Source organism: Mirounga angustirostris, unplaced genomic scaffold (genome assembly GCF_029215605.1).
Source record: "Mirounga angustirostris isolate CCGP_5_RB_7025 unplaced genomic scaffold, mMirAng1.0.hap1 SCAF_2, whole genome shotgun sequence".
NCBI classification, from domain to species: Eukaryota; Metazoa; Chordata; class Mammalia; order Carnivora; family Phocidae; genus Mirounga; species Mirounga angustirostris.
In genome coordinates, this window is record NW_026991710.1 from 35,483,687 (window position 1) to 35,503,767 (window position 20,081).

At 36.8% G+C, this 20,081-nt stretch overlaps 2 protein-coding genes across 31 annotated transcripts in view; one reads left to right on the top strand and one right to left on the bottom strand.

Annotated features, from left to right (window-relative positions):
• GRXCR1 (glutaredoxin and cysteine rich domain containing 1) overlaps window positions 1-20,081 on the top strand; it is a 309,082-nt gene that overhangs the window by 70,541 nt on the left and 218,460 nt on the right. For 5 of the 30 annotated variants that reach the window (XR_010409353.1, XR_010409349.1, XR_010409351.1 and 2 more), the window contains one exon: window positions 14,641-14,728. The exons of 24 other annotated variants lie outside the window; for them this stretch is intronic. The gene's annotated coding sequence lies outside the window, so the exon portion shown is untranslated. Of the gene's footprint in view, window positions 1-7,091; window positions 7,141-14,640; window positions 14,729-20,081 lie in introns of all 30 variants that reach the window. One more of the 30 variants, XR_010409382.1, reaches the window with a different exon arrangement.
• On the bottom strand, window positions 11,116-12,169 carry LOC123848608 (proteasome subunit alpha type-1-like). The gene has a single exon (XM_045881226.3). The coding sequence runs from the start codon at window positions 12,167-12,169 to the stop codon at window positions 11,384-11,386; it is 786 nt and encodes a 261-aa protein (XP_045737182.1). The 3' UTR covers window positions 11,116-11,383.

A 20,081-nucleotide genomic window follows, 5' to 3' on the forward strand; every position in this document is an offset into this window, starting at 1 on the left:
TAGTTCCAATTTATTTTTTATTTCCTAGTTTATTTTTGCTTTTATTTCCCTTGCCTCAGGAGACATATCTAGAAAAATGTTGCTATGGCCCATGTCAGAGAAAGTATTGCCTTTGCTCTTTTCTAAGATTTTCAGGTTTCAGGTCTCACATTTAGGTCTTTAATCCATTATGAGTTTATTTTTGTGTATGCTGTAAATTTTATTCCTTTGCATGTTGCTGTCCAGTTTTCTAACACCATTTGTTGAAGAGACTGTCTTTTTCCCATTGTATATTCTTTCCTCCTTTGTTGAAGATTAATTAACTATATAATTATGGGTTTTTTCCTGGGTTTTCTATTCTGTTCTATTGATCTATGTGTCTATTTTTATGCCAGTACCATACCGTTTTGATTACTAGAACTTTATAATATACCTTGAAGTCAGGAACTGTATTATATCTAGCTTTGTTTTTCTTTTTCAAGATTGCTTTGGCTATTTTGGGTCTTTTTTGGTTCCATATAAATTTTAGGGTTGTTTGTTCTAGTTCTGTGAAAAATGCTATTGGTATTTTTGTAGGGATTGCATTAAATGTGTAGATTACTTTGGGTAGTGTAGACATTTTAACAGTATTTATTCTTCCAATCCATGGAAAATTCTTGAGAGATATAAGAAACACACGGTCAAGTGTAATGTGTGATTCTTATTTGAATCCTGATTCAAACTAAACACTTCAAAATGTGTAAGAGAATCAGGGACATTTGAACACTGCTTCTTTGATGATATTAAGGAATTATTGTTAATATTTTAGATGTGATGATAAATGACATCATGGCTGTTTTTGAAAAAAAAAATGGCTCTTAGACTTAAAGATATACAATGAAGTATTTATGGATCAATTGATACTGATCTCTGGGGTTTGCTTCAAAATAATGCTGAGGAACTTGAACTCAAGCAGTTTCTTCCAGAGCCTAGTGATGAAATTATTCTGTTGCAGTAAAGAAATAAATGCAGAGAAATAAGGGATTTATTGGAGAAGAGCGAATTGCCCAGTTTTGTTAATCTATGGGGCCCATGTAGGGATTGTCAGAGATAAGCTTATAAAGGTTGATTAGGGCCAAAGCTTAGAAGGGCCTTGGAAAATAGGCTAAAGAACTTGAAAAGAAATCATTATTTCAATATGTAGGGTACCATCATATTCTGTACCAAAACTCTGTGGTAAGATTTCATGCTAATTTAAATGCTAATCACCATAGTTTATCAAAATATTGGAAGCTCCCTCTAATGGAAAATGAAATTTGATAAATACTAGATTTATGAAAGATGAATAATGAATTTTGATAACATTTCTGTAATAGTGATAGGAGCATTTTTTTCCATAATTTTATTTTGGTCACCTAGATTATAAATTCCTAGTCTTAAAGTCTAGGAGAACCAGAGTGAAAAAATAATACACTTGCTCTGTGTTTTGTCTAGAGAAGAGCTGAACCCACCAGGTTTCCTACTATTATGTTTAGCAATTAAGATTTTAAATTCTCTGTGATGTTTTTGTTTTTTCCTCAATTTAATGTTTTTTGAATCCGTTGTATTATATATCATTTCTAGAAATATTTCCCTCTACAGTAAAATGTTGATTTGTGACTTTGTTTTGCAAAATGTTTTTTTTTAATTGGACTTTTGAGAAAATCACCTGAATAATGATTAAAAATAAGCAGAATAAATTTTATGTCAAAATGATTTCAAAAGTCATTTCTTTCAGTTGTAGGCGACTGCTGTTGCAATTTTCTTGGCATACAAACCAATTAATTTTAAAGTTAAGCTCTTTGTGTGATTGCATGTTTCCTGCCGTTAGAGTAATGAAGATTTTGGAAAGACATCATCAAAGCAGAAATAGGAAGCTTACTTACTTTCTTGAATTATTGGTGTTTTATTACATTTACCATAAATTTCGGTTTCCTAACTTAAGTAATATGAAATGTATCCAATTATAACAGAGTTTGTGTTACCTACAGATTTAAATTTAACATTTTGCTTTCAAGTGTCAGATTTTATGGAAATCTATCAAGTTTCCCAAAGCATATGTAGCAGAGCAAGGTTTTAAGACTCACAAGTGTCTTAGCTTGAGTTTTTTGAGCAGGACATGGGATAGGAATTCTTGTTCAAGTGGTTTATAAAAAAACAGGTGAAGAGAATTGAGAAAAATAGGCTAAAAAAAAAAAAGACAGATGCTGATCCAGAAAGTGGGCTCAGGTGGAGACTAGCTTGTTTGATCCCACAGAAAGCTGTGCAGAACAAATTGTACAAGAAAGTCTCTCCTACCCCATGGGACTCAGTCACTGGCAGTGGTCTTCCCTTGGGAGGGGTGGGGGGTAACTTTAGGCAAGGCTGTGCTGTTTGTGTGAGGACAAGTCTCCAGAGACAGGAGTAGCTGTGTTATCAACTAATATAGTTGCTGGGGGGAAAAGTTGACCCCCCTGTTTACATAATGATGGCGGTTTACCAATAGCATTCTTTACAGTTCATCCTTTGAGCTCACATACCCATATGTCATGGTGCAGCCTTTCCAGAATTCTGATTGGAAAACCTTATAAGGGTATTCCTGGGAGGAGCTCAAGCTGCTGCTGCTGCAGTTTGTTCTGAGGTTATAACTAATAGGAATCACCTCCTGCCTCTACTACCAATTCTAAATTCCTCTCTCCAGTGATTAGGACTTCTGCCAATCTGTGCAGTTTGCCTGGTGGGATGCCGAGGCCTCATCCTTATTCTGAAGGGTGTGAGCCTTCTGGTGACTCTGCCTTTACCAGGTCATGGTTGCTGTGCTTTCCCGTATACAATTATAACTGGGAATGAAAGTCACATGGCTTACCCGAGTGCTCCGCATATTCCTCCTTGCCTTAATCTATCACAGAAGTTATGGGTCCTCCTGATTATCATGGTCGATTATCACTGTCAGTATAGTAATTCTTTTCTTTGCTTGCTTATCTCTGCTGTAAGGATCCCAAAGTGAACAGGAAGCAGTGTTAACTCTAAGATGAGTGGGCTTCTTGCTGTGTCCGTGGTGGAAGGATTATACAAAGCCTAAAATTGTGGGGACAGTATGCATGTTTCCCCAAGTGGGTTCCTGGGGGTTGATAATGAGTGGGACTGCTTCTAACTCCATCTCTTCTTGGCCAGACCATTCGTTCTACTTTTACAGGCATAGTACTGTCGAGTGGCTGTCGAATTAAGGTGTATGCTGAACTGTAAAAGAGAGGGTCCTATCCTTTCAAGGTGTTCTCTTCAAGCTGCTACTTCAGCAGCACACTTAAGAGTCCATTTCCGCCTTTTATTGGGTTGGCAGCGTGGTTGGCACAATAAATGGTTCGAACAATGGATGCTGTTGTCACAAGACTACTGTTGCTCCTCCTTTGCTGTACAGGGGGTATGTAACTTCATGGTAATGTTATACCTTATGCAGGACACTAAATAGACATTCTTTAAGCCCCTGGTAGTGGTGCTGGCTGGGAAGTGTGACCAGAAAAGGCAAAGCCAGACCTGGAATAGTGAGTGGGTCAAGCACAGACAGGATGGAATATTACTCTTTCCAGGGTATCATTCTCTTGTTGGTCTTACTGAAGGATAGTACCATCCGAGGACTCACTGTTGTTCTCTACTGCTGGCAAGTTAGACATTCAGCGGGGCAATAGCAAGATCATTTTGGCAAGAGCGAGCTCAGCTGATGGTCCATGGACCCATGGACCATGCACAGGTCCGTCTCTTCCACCATGGCTAGTCTAGTTCTTGGCTACTTTATTCAAGCACAAGAGAAGCTGAAGACAGAGGGTCAGTGGACTGAGTCATCCTGTCCATCTGGCTGTCAAATGCTTTTTCTGAAGTAGATTCTCTCTAGTGGACATTAACTTCTGATAGAAGGGTCCTCATCTCGCTTGAACCTTTTCTAGATGTATTGTTTTCTTAGGGGTTGCTTTAGTTTTATAATGAACATATGTAACTGTGATAACAATCTGCTGGGAACATTTTGCCACTTTAAGTGAGGTGTAGAAATCTTACTTCCATTTAGATTCCTTTGCCCTCCCCACTTGAAAAATTTGTTTTCTCTACACACATCGAGCACCCCATCAATTGGTATTATAGTTTTTGCCTCAGTCATCAAACATAATTAAAAAACTCAGGAGAAGTATAATCTGTTATATCCCCCGCCCCACTTTTTAACCGATTGCATTGTTATTTCTTCCTTTCTGAAGTCATTTACTTTCTGTTTGGATAATTCCCTGTAGGCATTCTCTAAGGGTAGATTTGCTACCCTTAGAGCTCCAGTCCCTTAATTTTGCGTCATCTGAGAATGTCTTAATTTGCCTTCATATTTGAAGGATTTTTTTTTTTTTGCCAGGTATGTAATTTTTAGGGTTGTCAGGTTTTTTTTTTTTCTCTCAGCACTTGAAAAATATGCTATTTTAGTATAATATAAACCAGTACTTCTAGGGCTTAAGTTTAATTATATGATTGCAGTCTAAATAACCTATTTTGATTGGAAAAAGAAAAGGCAGGGTACAATTTTGCTCCTTTTCTCATATGGCAGAAAATCTTTCTTTTTGAGGGGAAATACACATGAAAACATTTTTTTTTTGGTTGGTCCCAGTGGTGGTTGAATACCAGGTAGTTGTTTCTTGCTTTCTTTTTCTTCTGAGACATATAGAGAGAAGCAACAGCTGTTCTAAGGGCAAAGAGGATGAAAACACAAATGAACAGTTCAGTCCAAATGAGCAGCCTCCTGTGTCTGCAACAGAGAAAAGGGAGCCAATTCCACAAAAGCAAAAATCCATCTTGGGAAGCTCTCTGAGGTGAAATGTAGGGAGTTTGGAATAAGGCATACCTGGCTTTGGATCCCATATCCACTGTTTACTAGGTGCATGATCTTTGGTGAGTGATTTAACCTCTCTAGATCTCAATTCCCCCATAGAGAAAATCGAAATAATAATACTTCTTTGAGTCATTGTGAGAATTTAAACAAATGAGATACACAGGCTTCTAGCAACGGGATTCATTCTCAACTCTCCTTCCAGGGTTTTTCAGTTGTATTTCTTCTTTCCCCTTTCACATAAAGGCTATGTAAAGGTTAAGGAAAACCCATCAGGGAGGGTGTCTAGCTCCATCTTGGGAAATATGGTGAACTAGCCAAGTTAAGATTTATTGCAAAAGGTATAATGTGAATCTTTTATTTCTTTAAAAGTTGTGATGTTATCACCTTCAAAGTTTATAGTGAGTTACTGTTGTTTAGTTTATTAGTTTAATTATTTAATAAAGGTAGATGTAAAAAAAACGTTTAGTAGTCTGGGTCAAATCAAGAGAGAGATGTCTTACAGCACCTTGAACAGAGAAAGTTTTATCTAAAGAATTATTAACTACAACAGGACATTGGAGCAATGAGGGTTTTGCTAGTAAGAAGAGAACATGAATGAATACAATATAACAGATATAAAGGCAGTTACTACCCAGGGCTGAGATAGAGAGTCTGAGGAATAGACCCCCCTCTGCCCTCCTCCTCTACAGCTGAGATCTGAACCCTATGGGAAAAGGCACAGCCCTAACTGGATGTCAGAGTCCCAGTGACCTAATTGTGATGGTACTGTGGGGGAATTTACTGGAAATCTGCCCTCAGGAACTGGCTAGAGTTCTGCCCTCCAGGGCTCTGGGAAAAGTTGTTGAGGAGGTGTCTCTCGTGAAGCAGTGCTACAAATCTGCCTGAAGGTGATGATGGCATCTGTATTGCTGCCATCTTTGTACTTCCGGAGGCTGGCTCTGGAGAAGCTATACACGCTGCAGGAGCCGGCCAAGCGAGTACCTCAGAACCGGGAGGCAAAGCCCTTTCCGCCTACAGCGTCTCTCCAGCAGCCTCTACTGACAAAGTTTGACACCGTGTAGCTGACAGTGGAAAATATTTAAGGGGCCCAGATCTATTCTCACAGAGCAAGCAAAAAGGACGAATTTGGAGCTAAGAGGTAATAATTTATGACGGGTACATAGGGATGGAGAATTCATGATTTGAAAATCTGTGTTAGGACTTAGTAAGAGTGATTGTCTTAATCTTACACAAAGCATTGGCTCAGTTATTCAAACCATGGTGGTATCAATGCACCAATGCCTCCTGGTGAGAGTAAATTGAAATTGTATTTCAACTCTTTGTGCCAGTTAGATTTTTTATAATTGAAATTGTAAAACAGAGGCTATAGGATTGTGGCAAACATAATTATAAATTACATTGAAAAATTTCTAGTTAGAGGTACTTAGATTGCAACATAGATATTATTGTATAAATTTGAATATGATTTGATTTGATCCTGAAAAATTTATTTTCGTATTAGGGTGAGGAGTTCAAATGATAGCTCATCTAACAGCTCAGATGATTCAGGTTTAAGCCTCTCAGGTTGGCTTTAGGTTTACAAAAGGTGTTAGATACATGGGTTCTAAAATAAGCTCATGATCCTACTAACTGAGTGACTGCTGAGCAAGTGCAAAGGTCTGTAGGACTGAGGAGTATTATTAATGGACTTTCATTAAAAGTTGATGCCATGTAAATACCCAGTAGTGCAATTGCTAGATCATAGGGTAGCTCTATTTTTAATTTTTTGAGGAACCTCCACACTGTTTTCCAAAGTGGCTGTACCAACTTGCATTCCCACCAACAGTGTAAGAGGGTTCCCCTTTCTGTACAACCTCCTCAAACATTTGTTGTTTCTTGCCTTGTGAATTTTTGCCATTCTAACTGGTGTAAGGTGGTATCTCAATGTGGTTTTGATTTGGATTTCCCTGATGGCTAATGATGATGAACATTTTTTCATGTGTCTGTTAGCCATTTATTTGTATGTCTTCTTCAGAGAAGTGTCTGTTCATGTCTTCTGCCCATTTTTAAACCTGATTATTTGTTTTTTGGGTGTTGAGTATGAGAGGTTCTTGATAGATCTTGGAAATCAGCCCTTTGTCTATAATGTAATTTGCAAATATCTTCTCCCATTCTGTGGGTTGCCTCTTTGTTTTGTTGACTGTTTCCTTTGCTGTGCAGAAGCCTTTTGTCTTGATGAAGTCCCAAAAGTTCATTTCCCCTTTTGTTTCACTAGCCTTTGGAGATGTATCTTGAAAGAAGTTGCTGTGGCCGATGTCGAAGAGGTTAGTGCCTATGTTCTCCTCTAGGATTTTGATGGATTCCTGTCTCACATTGAGGTCTTTCATCCATTTTGAGTTTATCTTTGTGTATGGTGTTAGAGAATGGTTGAGTTTCATTCTTCTGTATATAGCTGTCCAATTTTCCCAGCACCATTTATTGAAGAGAGTCTCTTTTTTCCATTGCATATTTTTTCCTGTGCTGTCAAAGATTATTTGACCATAGAGTTGAGGGTCCATATCTGGGCTCTCTGTTCTGTTCCATTGGTCTATATCTGTTTTTGTGCCAGTACCATGCTGTCTTGGTGATCACTGCTTTGTAATGTGGCTTGAAATCGGGCAACATGATGCCCCCAGCTTTGTTTTTCTTTTTCAACATTTCCTTGGCGATTCGGGGTCTTTTCTGATTCCATACAAATTTTAGGATCGTTTGTTCCAGCACTTTGAAAAGTGTCATTGGAATTTTGATCGGGATGGCATTGAAGGTATAGATTGCTCTGGGTAGCATAGACATTTTAACAATGTTTATTCTTCCGGTCCATGAGCATGGAATGTTTTTCCAACTTTTTGTGTCTTCTTCGATTTCTTTCATGAGTGTTCTGTAGTTCCCAGAGTTTAGATCCGTTACCTCTTTGGTTAGGTTTATTCCAAGGTATCTTATGGTTTTTGGTGCTATTGTAAATGGAATCATTTCTCTAATTCTCTTTCTACAGTTGCATTGTTAGTATATAAGAAAGCAACTGAAATTTCTGTGCATTGATTTTGTACCCTGCCACATTACTGAACTGCTGTATGAGTTCTAGTAATTTGGGGGTGGAGTCTTTTGGATTTTCCACATAAAGTATCATGTCATCTGCGAAGAGAGAGAGTTTGACTTCTTCTTTGCCAATTTGAATACCTTTTATTTCTTTTTGTTGTCTGATTGCTGTTGCTAGGACTTGAAGGGCCATATGCACCCCAATGTTCATAGCAGCAATGTCCACAATAGCCAAACTGTGGAAAGAGCTGAGATGCCCTTCAACAGATGAATGGATAAAGAAGATGTGGTCCATATATACAATGGAATATTACTCAGCCATCAGAAAGGATGAATCCCCCAACTTTTACATCAACATGGATAGGACTGGAGGAGATTATGCTAAGTGAAATAAGTCAAGCAGAGAAAGTCAATTATCATATGGTTTCACTTATTTGTGGAACATAAGGAATAGCATGGAAGACATTAGGAGAAGGAAGGGAAAAATGAAGGGGGGGAAATCAGATGGGGAGATGAACCATGAGAGATGATGGACTCTGAGAAACAAACTGAGGGTTTTAGAGGGGAGGTGGGTGGGGGGATGGGTTAGCCTGGTGATGGGTATTAAGGAGGGCACGTACTGCATGGAGCACTGGGTGTTATACGAAAACAATGAATTGTGGATCACTACATCAAAAACTAATGATGTATTTTATGGTGACTAACATAACATAATAAAATAAAATAAAAAAAGAAATTTAAATATGGTTGACATACAATATCATATTAGTTTCAGGTGTACAACATAGTGACTCAACAACTGCATTCATAACAAAATGCTCACCATAGTAAGTGTAGTTACCATCTGTCACCAGAAAAAGTCATGACAGTATTATTGACTATGTTCCCAATGCTGTACTTTTCATCTTTGTGACTTATTTTATAACTGGAAATTTGTACCTCTTAATACCATTCACTTTTGACAGTACATTTCTTTTGGAAATTCTTCTCTCCTTTGTTTTACATGGCCCTATTTATTTTCCTTCTCTAGGCTTTGTTCTTGTTGTTCTTGTTGTTGTTCTGAAGCATTTAGAGTGTCAGTATTCCTAAGTTTCGTCTTTGATGCTCTTTCTTATTCTGTATGTTTTTTCCAGGGTGGCAGTATAACATCACACTTGAAAGCACAGAGCTTCGAGTTAGAGAAATCTTGAATATTAGCTCTGCCAGTTCCTGCTTTGTGATCTTGGGTAACTTAATATCTCCAGTCTCAATGTCCTCAACTGTAAAAATGAGCTACCCTCTCTTACCTCCTAGAGTTGTTGAGCTTTTGAAGTGTGATATACGTAAAGCCTTTATCATACAGAAAGTGCCAGATAAACAGTACTTTAGATGATCTGTTTGTCTGGTTCAAATAATATGCTTATGATTGCAGATCTTTAGCTAAAGCTTCTCTACTGGGGCTCTCAAGTCGTCTGTATCAGTGGTTTCCAGTGCCGTTTGTGGTCTGTTGTAAATCAGTGATGAGAATTACATTGGTATAAGAAGAACTGGAAAAAAAAAAAAAAGCACTTCAGTTGAGTTTTAAATTGAAGGCAAGTTACCGTAGTTCAATAAATTGACTTTTATATCAAGATTCGCACCTTAATTTTTGGTGTTGAAATACCCTTTTATAAGAATGGAACGTCAATATAAATAGATGATAGTTTTTTAAGGAAACATATCCTGACCTAGCAAAAGAAAGAATTGGCAGACTGAAAGTGGTTCCTCATATTTATTTGAAAATTTTGTAGGTGTGTGAAACCTGAAAGGCCTGGGAGCCTCTGATTTGTTGGACAGCTTTACTTGAATAAACTGTGAGTGCCTCAAACTTGACACTCTAAAAAGTATATTTATTATCTCCTTCTTTCCCTTCACACACAACCCAACTCCTTTTTCTTCTGTACTATAAAAGATGTCATAACTCTCCATCCCAGTTGATTGTAGGAAGTGAGTTATCCTCAAACCTCCCCGGGTGCCATTACCCTTACATTTAAGTGGTTGCTAAGTCCTCCAGTCTGTCTCTTGATATTTCTTGATTCATACTCATTGCCACTGTCATCTTTTTTTTTGTTGTGATTGTTTTCTTCTTACCTCCAGACTCCTTTCATTCCACTTCATCCTGTCCTAAGCTGCCAGAATGATCTTTTACTTCCCTGCCTAAAATCCCCCAACATCTAGCTGTCTCCTTTGGGGCTAAATTTTTCAGTACAGACAGAAAGCCCCTCCCTTCCCATCGGCTACCCCTGCCTCCTGTGGCTCCCTCATGTCTGCCATAATAACTGCTTGCATCTCTATTGTCTTGGAATCTTTGTAAATCCAGCTCTGCCTGCTAGTAAATATCCTCTCTCATCTAGACAATTCCAATTAGCCCTTTAAGGTTCCATTAAAGTTTCTACCAACAAGACAGATATATGAAAACAGTATTTGGTGTGTTGGCACATTTTCATACCATTTACTTTCATTATTGAAAGTAATAAAGGGGTATGGCTAAGGGTACCACTGGGGGATGGGCAGAGGGCATAGGAGGCGTGCTATTAACATAGCTATGCATTCCCAGGCTCCAGTGCTGATCTGCAGCCAGGACTGTTTGTAAATATGAAACGTGCCCTCTCCTTTTAGGTACGCAGGTATGTCTTCTGTGCTGTGTGTAGCAATACCCAGAAATATAAATTAAACAAAAGATTATCGGATGACATCAGCTAATGCAACAGCTTGTCTTCTTGAGGAAAAGTTCTAAAAGCTTAATAATCATCCACTGTTTTCTTATAGGATGGTTCTTGTTGTGAATTGTACCTCAAGACTCAGAGGGGACCCAGAGAAGTACCATTGCTTATCCTTAACTCTGCCTTTCACCTCTGCTCTCCAGAGGGGGAATCTCAGAGAGAAGAAACTCCCTTTCCTACTTAGGTAGGACAGTTGAGCTTCAGGAAAGGCTTATATTATCTAAGTCTGATCAAAGGCTTAGATATTTTTGTAATGCTTCACATCATATATGTTCTTGATGGTGTGAAAGTACTTTGCTACTGTTTCAGTTAGGATGCTAGGTCTGCAGTTAAATACCCAACTGAGCATTTGAGACATTTTATTCTCTTACATTGCAAAGCGTATTGGAAGAGGCAGTACATCTAGTTCATAAGCTCTGTGATGTCATCAAGGACCCACTTTCTTTGTACCTTTCTGTTCCTCGGCACATTTTTTTTTTTTTGGCAGGTGAAACAATTTTATTCCACAGTTGTCTTTAAAACCACAAAGACACTATGTTCTTCATATAAAAACATCAGTATAGATACCTATACTTTCTAGAAAATGATTATATAGACCCTCTCAAAGAAAAATGCACACCATTATATGGTTTCAGACAAGTTGCTAGGGAAAAACACATCTGTACTGATTTCTAAGTATAGATTATTGTCATCAGTACATGTTCCTGCATTCTTACAGATTTGATAATAAACATACAGACTGGCTTATAACTTAATGTTCCATCGGTTCATCAGCCTTTTCTGCAGGTTCCTCAGCAGGTTGAGCAGGCTGTGCCTTTCTCTGTGGTCTTTCTTCAAGACCTTCCAGGAGTGGGGATACATCATCATCATCATAAATCGTAAACTCCAAATCTTTACCAACAATTCCAATGGAAACATTCTTTGTAGTTAGGTCCTGTTCTGCAGGAGGTGTCTCTCGTAAGGCACGCAGACCATGTTTAACCAGTGCATTCAAATTGCACTCCATAAACCCAGACATATGTCTCTTTAAGTAAGAACGAGCTGATTGAGAACGGCCTCCGATGGACATGGCTCTACAGTCAAAATAGTTGGCAGATGGACAGGTTTGGAAAATGTGAGGGCCCATATCATCATAACCAGCAATAAGCAGCCCAACACCATATGGTCTCCGGCCATATCGTTGTGTTGGTGTCTGGGTCTTGCTTCCAATTAGAGATACAAGACGAGACACAGGAAGAGGTCTGTCAAATACAAATCTGGAATCCAAACACTCTTGGCGCATAAAATTACATAACAGTCTAGCATCAGCAGTAAGTCCCGCAATTGAGGTACCAATATGGTTGTCAACATGGAGAATTTTTTTCTGATGAGCTGCAAGCTCTGACTGTGCTCTCTTCAATGCAACCAACACTGCGTGGGTTTTCAGACCAACTGTGGCTGAACCTTGCTTGACAGCTTCCATTGCATACTCAATTTGATGAATCCTGTCCTGAGGGCTCCAAACAGTGACATCATTGTCATCCTGGTTGTGAAACATGGTTCCGGCGCAGGTCTGGCTGTGGCCTCCTGCAGAGGTGTGGGTTCAGGAAGGTTCAATGGCACATTTAATTTTTGTCCTTCTTTTTTTTGCATCATGTGGCAAGATGGTTGCTGAAGTTCTAAGCATCACTATGACATGGCATCATCCCAAATAGGGAGGAATCAAGAGGAAACATTAAAGTCATGATCGATAAGACTAGCCATAATCCAGTCCTTGGAACTGGGCACAATGCCAGCCCCAAAACAAGTGGGTTTTGTTAGCAAGGAAAAAGGGAGAGAATGGCTATGGGGTAAGCAACTAACATTGTCTGCTACATGTAATCCTTCCTTTTTAACCATGTGAAATATAACAGTGTTGCATAAAGGCTCTAGCTTGGGTTTTACTTCTCCTATGTCTGTATCCAGACCAATTTTATTTCTACTCCCTTGTTCCCCCTTGACTTTCCACAGTTTAACCTTTCCTTCTCCTGGCACCTCCCCATCACCACCCAGTGGATTTAAGCAAGTCCTACTATTATTTACTACTATGTGTTAAGTTGAACAGTGTGAACTTGCCAATATTAACATATTTTTCCCACAAAAATTTCACAATTTACCCAAATAATTTGGGACAAATGGAAAGTAAATGATAACTATGGAAAGTAAGTATATAAAAGTTGCTTAAAGCCACCAGAGAATATTTCAAATGATGAAAACAAATCTAGTTTGCAACTTAAAAACCAGTGATAATTTACATTAGACATCTTCATTTGGAAAAGAGAAAAAAAAGTCACCTGCTAATAACATTGAATCACATTCCTAGTGATTGACAATGGTGGACAAGATGTCCATTTTTATTTCTTAAATTTGATTAAGGTAATCCAGTCATATCCTGCAGAGAGAAAAAAAAAAAAGGCATTATCTTATGACTTTCTTGTATAGTATGAACTACTATTTACCTTACACCTTCCTCTATCCCAGTTGGGTATATTACAATGTCTGCACAAATATTGAAAAAAGAATGGAACTCAATAGAGAAGAATTAATCTTCCTACAGTAGGACACTTAAAATTAAAAAAAGATGAGTGGAAAAAGCCAGCACAGACGGGGAAAGATAAGATAAGTGTCTCAAACACTCGAACATGGAGAAGATCCAGCACTTTGCAGGAAGCCATAGCTAGACTTTGTAACAGGAGAGGAAGTTATCTGGAAAATGGCATTTCTCACACACCAGCTGTAAGTCAATCTCCTGGGTAAGAGTATCGAGTTAAACAACCCTCGTAGGTCTCTCATGTCTGTGAATGTAATAAGATTCCAGCAACAGAATCATTCTTTTGTTAAGTGGTTTCCCACTTGCCACTCACATACTTCTTCTCCAAAGTCTCATCCACCCAGTTTCATGTGCTTAGTCCCATATGTCCTTTTGGTGGACAAAATAGATCAATAGTATCAGACGTCACCTGGAGGTATAGCCAAATAAAAAATAAAGCTGCACTGTGATCATTAAAATGTAGGCCAGTTAACAATGGGACAGGGACAGCGTGAGAGTTTTTGAGGAATTAAGAAATGAGAACAAAGAAGGAGAACTTAATATAAATACGCGAATGACAAAAAAAAAAAAGGAAATGAAGATTGTCAGAAAATGAGGGTGCAGAAACACACAAGACAACAGCAGAGTGAGAGAAAAGATTTGTTCTAGTTGGGAAAATGTGGGTTACAGTTCTGGCTTCACCAACTAGTCATGTAATTTTGAACAAGTCACTTAATCTTTACTTTTTAAAAACAGCTTCATTGAAATGTAATGTACATTCCATGCCATTCACCCATTGCAAGTATACAATTCAATGCTTTATAGTATATTCACAGAATTGTACAACAATTACCACAATCTAATTGTAGAGCAATTTATTACCTCCAAAAGAAATCTCATACTCATTAGTGGTATTTTCTCCTCCCTCAACTTTGGCAACCACTAAGCTACTTCTGTCTCTGTAGATTTGCCTCTTCTGGATATTTCATATAAATTTCACTTAGGCAATGATTTCAAGGTGCATCTGTGTTGTAGCATATATCAGTTCTTCATTTTTATTGCTGGTTTTCTTGTCACACTTTATAATTAAAAAAAAAAACAAATAGCAATTTCCCTATTAGGTTACTTCTGTGAACTTTTTTTTTGAGTTAATTATCCTTGAAAGAAAAATAGTCATCCCTTATCTGGGAATGACTAAGATCATTGCAATTTACTTTCATGAAGCAGAAGTAAAAACTGAGAAACAGATAAATATCTGTATTTTCTGAAATGTAGAGAAACTTACCTTAGACCTTGTGATTCCAAGGACTCACTGCCAACTTTCACTTGTTTGTCATTAGTTCATTCATTCAACGGGTGTTGAGACTTCCATGTGTAAAGAACTATGTGTTCCTTTATTGCCCCCAAAGAAGGGATATGTAGGTAACTAAGATATAACTAGTTCTTATCATCCTATTCAGTCCTAGGAACAAAATCACTTCATCTGACACCTGCTGAGGTGTGCCATCACAGAACTGAAGGGAGAAAGAAGAGAGAGCCAAAGCGTTGGTAGGCATAATTTTCTTCTCAGGTCTTATGGACATTGGAGTCCGTTTGCTCAGACTCTTACTGGAAATATAAAATCCTTCTAATTAGTTAAAGTTATCTCAGGTAGTGTCCTTATAGTTTTTATAACACAAACCAATAGGAAATCTTCATGGACTGGGCTAAAGCTGTGAGTTTTGGGGGTTGTGGAAAACTGGAAGACGTATGTGCTGGCAGATAAGAAAACAGCCAGAGGGCACAGTGTCGGAGGTCTTAATAAGAAAATTGGCAATGGGAAGCTTATCTGGAGCAAAGATTTCCTCTGGGTAGGAGACCTTTGCCTCCACTCACCCACTTTGTATAATGTTCTTATTCTAGACCAGTATTAAATAAAATAACATATTGGGCATTTGGGTTCTTAAGATCATTCTTTTATTTTATATACCCTCAACTTTGGCAACCACTAAACTACTTCTGTCTTTAGAGTAGTTGTTCTAGCAGGTAGATCTAGAATCTAATATTAGTTCTAGAATCTAATATTAAGTTCAGTTCTAGGACTTAATAGGGCTTGTAAGTAAAAATTTAAAAAGAAAGACTCTAAAAAGAAAACATCATGCTGTTATTGGCCATGAGGAAGAGTTGGATATTTATTTCATAAAAATGAAAGAATGGTTGCTCTTTATGGGTCTCAACACAGAATAATTACAAATATACCTTAATAACTGAGAAGTTTAATATTAGTAGTTTACCAACAAAAGGCCTATCATTTTTTTGGCAATTTTATGCCTTTTTGTATAAAGCCAAAAAAGTTGACCAGATTGATTCAAGTTGTGAGGAAAAAAGCTAATTGGGTGAAGGTATATATTCTGTACCTACTCTGGTGAAATTTACCCAAGAAAAGGGAGAGAAAGGGACAAATCTATGGATACAGAATAAAATTACAATACTGTGAAGAATGAACACACTTTTATTAAAAAACTTACTTCTAATGGACAATTTCACACACAAAAAATTACTTAGCAAAACCAAATGAAGTATAAATAAAACCCAGAAAATCTTAATAGACCAATAATATCTAAAGAAATTAGATCAGTATTTAAAAATCTAGCCCCTTTCCTGTTAAAAAAGCCAAAATGAAAACCAAAACAGAAAAGACAAATAAAACAGATTTAGATAAGTTCAAAAGCAAGTTATAACACATCATCAAGAAACAAATAATTCCAAAGCCATAGAAATCCCTCCAGAGAAAAGAACAAGTAACACTTCCCAAATAATTTGATGAGGCTAATATTGTTATGAGGCTAAAACCAAACAAGGATTTTTTTTTTTTTTGGTAACAGATGATTAAAAGTCATTCTCCCTTGTGAAATAGAGATGCAAAATTCCTGAACAAAATTATTAGCAAACCAAATCTCACAATGTATTGAACAAATACATCATGGAAAAATTGGGCTTTTCCAAGGAATTCAAAGAAGGTTTAATGTTTAAAAGTACATTTGCAAAGCATGATACAACTGTTTATTTAGACTATTATTATCAAAATTATTACCTGCCTGATAATTCAAGAGCCCAATGAGGGCAAAATTGCATCTATATTTTTTTCACTGTTTGATTCCCAGTTCCAAACATATGTGTTCTTGGCAGGCACTCAAATATTCTTTTGCTATTAAATTGAATGGCAAGTGAGTGGATATCATAAAAATTTAGTTTCAGAGTTATTTATAGAAACCAAAATGTATCAGATGTTCTGAGTCAATTTAAAAGTGGCAAAAAAATATTTAATCTTTTAAAAAGTAGAGATCATGTCCTAAGGAATCCTCTCTAGTTGTTTTGCAGTCCAGATGGCCAAAAAAATGTTTCTAGAACTCCATTCTTGGCTAATATTGAACTGACCCTTCCTCACTGAGCCCCAGATCTTCCTCAGAGACCTTCTCAATACAGTCTTAGAGTTACTTTGTATCAGACAATTGGAATTGGCACATACAACACAACCTAGTTGGGATTTCTATATTGTCTCGGGGGAAAAATACCACATTTTTTACTCTAACAAAATATTTAATTATATATTGACTGATGATACTAGAATAAAAGCAGCCTCAGGAAAGCCTACCTTTTAATGTAGATTCAATTTCTCCACTTGGCTTTCCCTTTGGAATGAATATAGGACCTAATGGCAACAGTTTGGGACAAATTATCATTTCAGATTCAGCCAAAATCACTTTTTGTTTTTATTCTGTTAAAAAACCCTAATGGTTTGGTGAAGAATTTGGATTCTAATTGCAGCTTGGTTTTGGCAAAGCTAAACAAAGATTATAAATATTCATGTATCTAGATGCTATATCTCAAGTTATTGTTATTAAACCTCTTAACTAAATTCCAGCCAGAAAAAGAAACACATTTCTCAATTCCTTTTTTTTTTTTTAAAGATTTTTATTTTTTTATTTGACAGAGAGAGACACAGTGAGAGAGGGAACACAAGCAGGGGGGAGTAGGGGAGGGAGAAGCAGGCTTCCCGCAGAGCAGGGAGCCAGATAGGTGATTACACCTAAGGCAGATGCTTAAGGACTGAGCCACCCAGGCGCCCCTCTCAGTTACTTTTTGAAAAGTCATATGTTAAGTGGCCAAGAGGTTCAAGATAGTTCTCATAAATCACATAATAGAGGCAGTCTTACTTAAATTGTAGACAGTTATCTTTCAAAATTAATTTGAGGTTCAGAGGCAAGATAATCAGTATCATTTTCTATAATATTCAGGCACTTTTAATTGAGCATTGCTACTCTATCCTTAGGAGTCCTTTCTCCAGTTGGAGCAATCATACTGTTAAAAGTGTCAGTTTCAATCAGTCTTGCACCAGAAGGTACCATTTGGCCATGTAAATATTATCGAAGAGATCTAAAGATGCTTTTTCTGTGAGGGCTTAGATGAATAGTTTGTCTTTCTGCATACAAATCTCACGTTCTCTACAAGCAAAGACTGAAAGGTGTTTTCCAATTTTAATTTACCTTATTATTTACAGATATAATACTTTTATTATTTGAGTTAAAAAAATTAACTATCAAAGCTCTTCGTTTTTTGTCTCTGTGTATGGAGGGATAAAGCATATTTCTTAGCATTTTTCAAGTAGTTGACTTTAAAATTTTTCTCTCATAGTTGAACAAAAAGTAATTATAAGTAATTATAAAACTTACTAAAGACGATGGCAGCTCTTAGAAATATAGCCCTATAAAAATTAGAAAAATTATGAAACTTCCTGAAAATAATTAGAAGCATTGGGCTGAAATAGCTTTGAGTGATTCAATAAATGTGCATAAAATCATACACAGAATACAGATATTGCAAATGACTCAAATTATTAGCACTGTCTCCTAGACTTTAATTTTTATGGGCAGATTTTTAAAAATTAAGTCATTATATGAATTTGAATAAAAAAGCAAGAAATTATTTGGTCTATCAAATCATAAAATAAAGAGGTTCATTGATAGTGTTGTGAGGAGTTAAACTTTCAAGTAGGGCTATCATAGAGAAATGGTAAAACTTAACTAAAAATATCAGTGCTTCTAGGAGGAGCTAATTCTATGCCTTGGGAAGAGATATTTCAAGATTAAGCTGGAAACTTTTGTTGCCAGAAAGCAAGTATGCTTTGAAATGTTCTGATGTGGTGTTGACAGGACTCAGAAGCCAACTTAAAAAGAGCTTTCATTGGCCAAGCTGTGACAATTTGAGCATAGAAAAAGATAAAAATCAAACTGATTAAAACAGCAGAACCTAGAAGAAGCCATTATTCATAATTATTCTTAAAAGAAGATAGGACTTTATTTTCTCTTCATACAAATGGTACTATATTCAGGTTAATTTCTTTAAAGGAAAATAATATTTTTCAAGTTTAAATATGTAAATATGTGTATATATATAATTTTTAGGATGGGTAAGATGACATCCATACACAAAGGATAATGATCACCACCATCACTGCGGTATTTTTTGGAATCTACTTTGCTCACCATTGTGTGCTTTTTGATCTCCTTTCAGGGATCATTTGTTTTCTTCTAGAAATATATTTTAGGTGCTTTTATTTAGGATGTCTTAATGGGGGAAATCTGTTTTCATCTAATAACTTCCTTGTTTTGCCCTCATTCTCGAATGATAATCTAGTTGGATATACAAATCCAGATTGACTTTTGAATATATTTTTGAATACATTTTCTTTTCTCTTCTTTTTTTTAAGATTTTATTTATTTGACAGAGAGAGACACAGCAAGAGAGGGAACACAAGCAGAGGGAGTGGGAGAGGGAGAATTAGGCTTCCTGCCAAGCAGGGAGCCCAATGTGGGGCTCGATCCCAGGACCCTGGGACCATGATCTGAGCCAAAGGCAGATGCTTAAGGACTGAGCCACCGGGGCCCCCATTGAATACATTTTCTCAACATTTTTCTGGCTCCCATTGTAACTATAGATTTGTTTTTAGTTGAATTGTTATACTTAAAGATTTTCTTTTACCTGTGAATGCTTTTAAGTTCTTTGTTCTTTATATGTGAACAGTGACTTTGTGTTTTTTTGTTTACTCTTTTGTCTTCAGAGCTCAGAATAGTGGCTGATAGTACTTTCTCAATAAATAATTTTTCAATGAATAACTTCAAAGTTTTCTATAGTTTGAATCTAACCTTAGTCATGGCGTTCTTGGATGAGTAAAATGAGACAAAGGGCCTGAAGAATATAGTATGGTACCTGGCACATAACTACTCAATAAATGCTAGCTTCCATTTTTACTGAGAGAAAAAGATTATTGATCTCTGTAATAGGAAGAAGAGGAGCTATTACTCTGTGAGCCTACGTTCTAGAGAGTAGGCAACACACACGTGCACACATCATATCTTCTCATCATATTTCCAAGTTTAAAATACAAATATTGATTTTATTTCTTATTTTCCCCCACTTTGGCTCCACAAAAAGTGTGTGAGTAGTAAGATTTAGAACAAAAATATTTACAAAACAAAAAGAGTTACCTCTCCAGTTCTGTTGGATGGTGCTGCAAGTATGAAACAAGGATTGCTTGTTTAAGAGTGGGATGTAGTCTTTACAAGCTGAAGAGAAGTTTATCCTGTTAAAAGGACATTTTGCTGAAATGCTTTCATGGAGTGAAAGCATTAGACCAATTTTTGAAATAAATTGTGAATGAAAGCGTTAAAAATAGTAACTTTGAGGGTAAAGGTGATATTCTTGGACCATGTCATTATAGGTATTTTTTCCTGCAGTGTCTTTATAGAAGGGTTCTGTTCTATGTATACCAAGACTTCTAAACTTCTCTCTGAATATGTTCAAAGAAGTGAATAGAAATTTCTTTAATTATGTTCCAAATCCATCAAATAATTCCATTTGA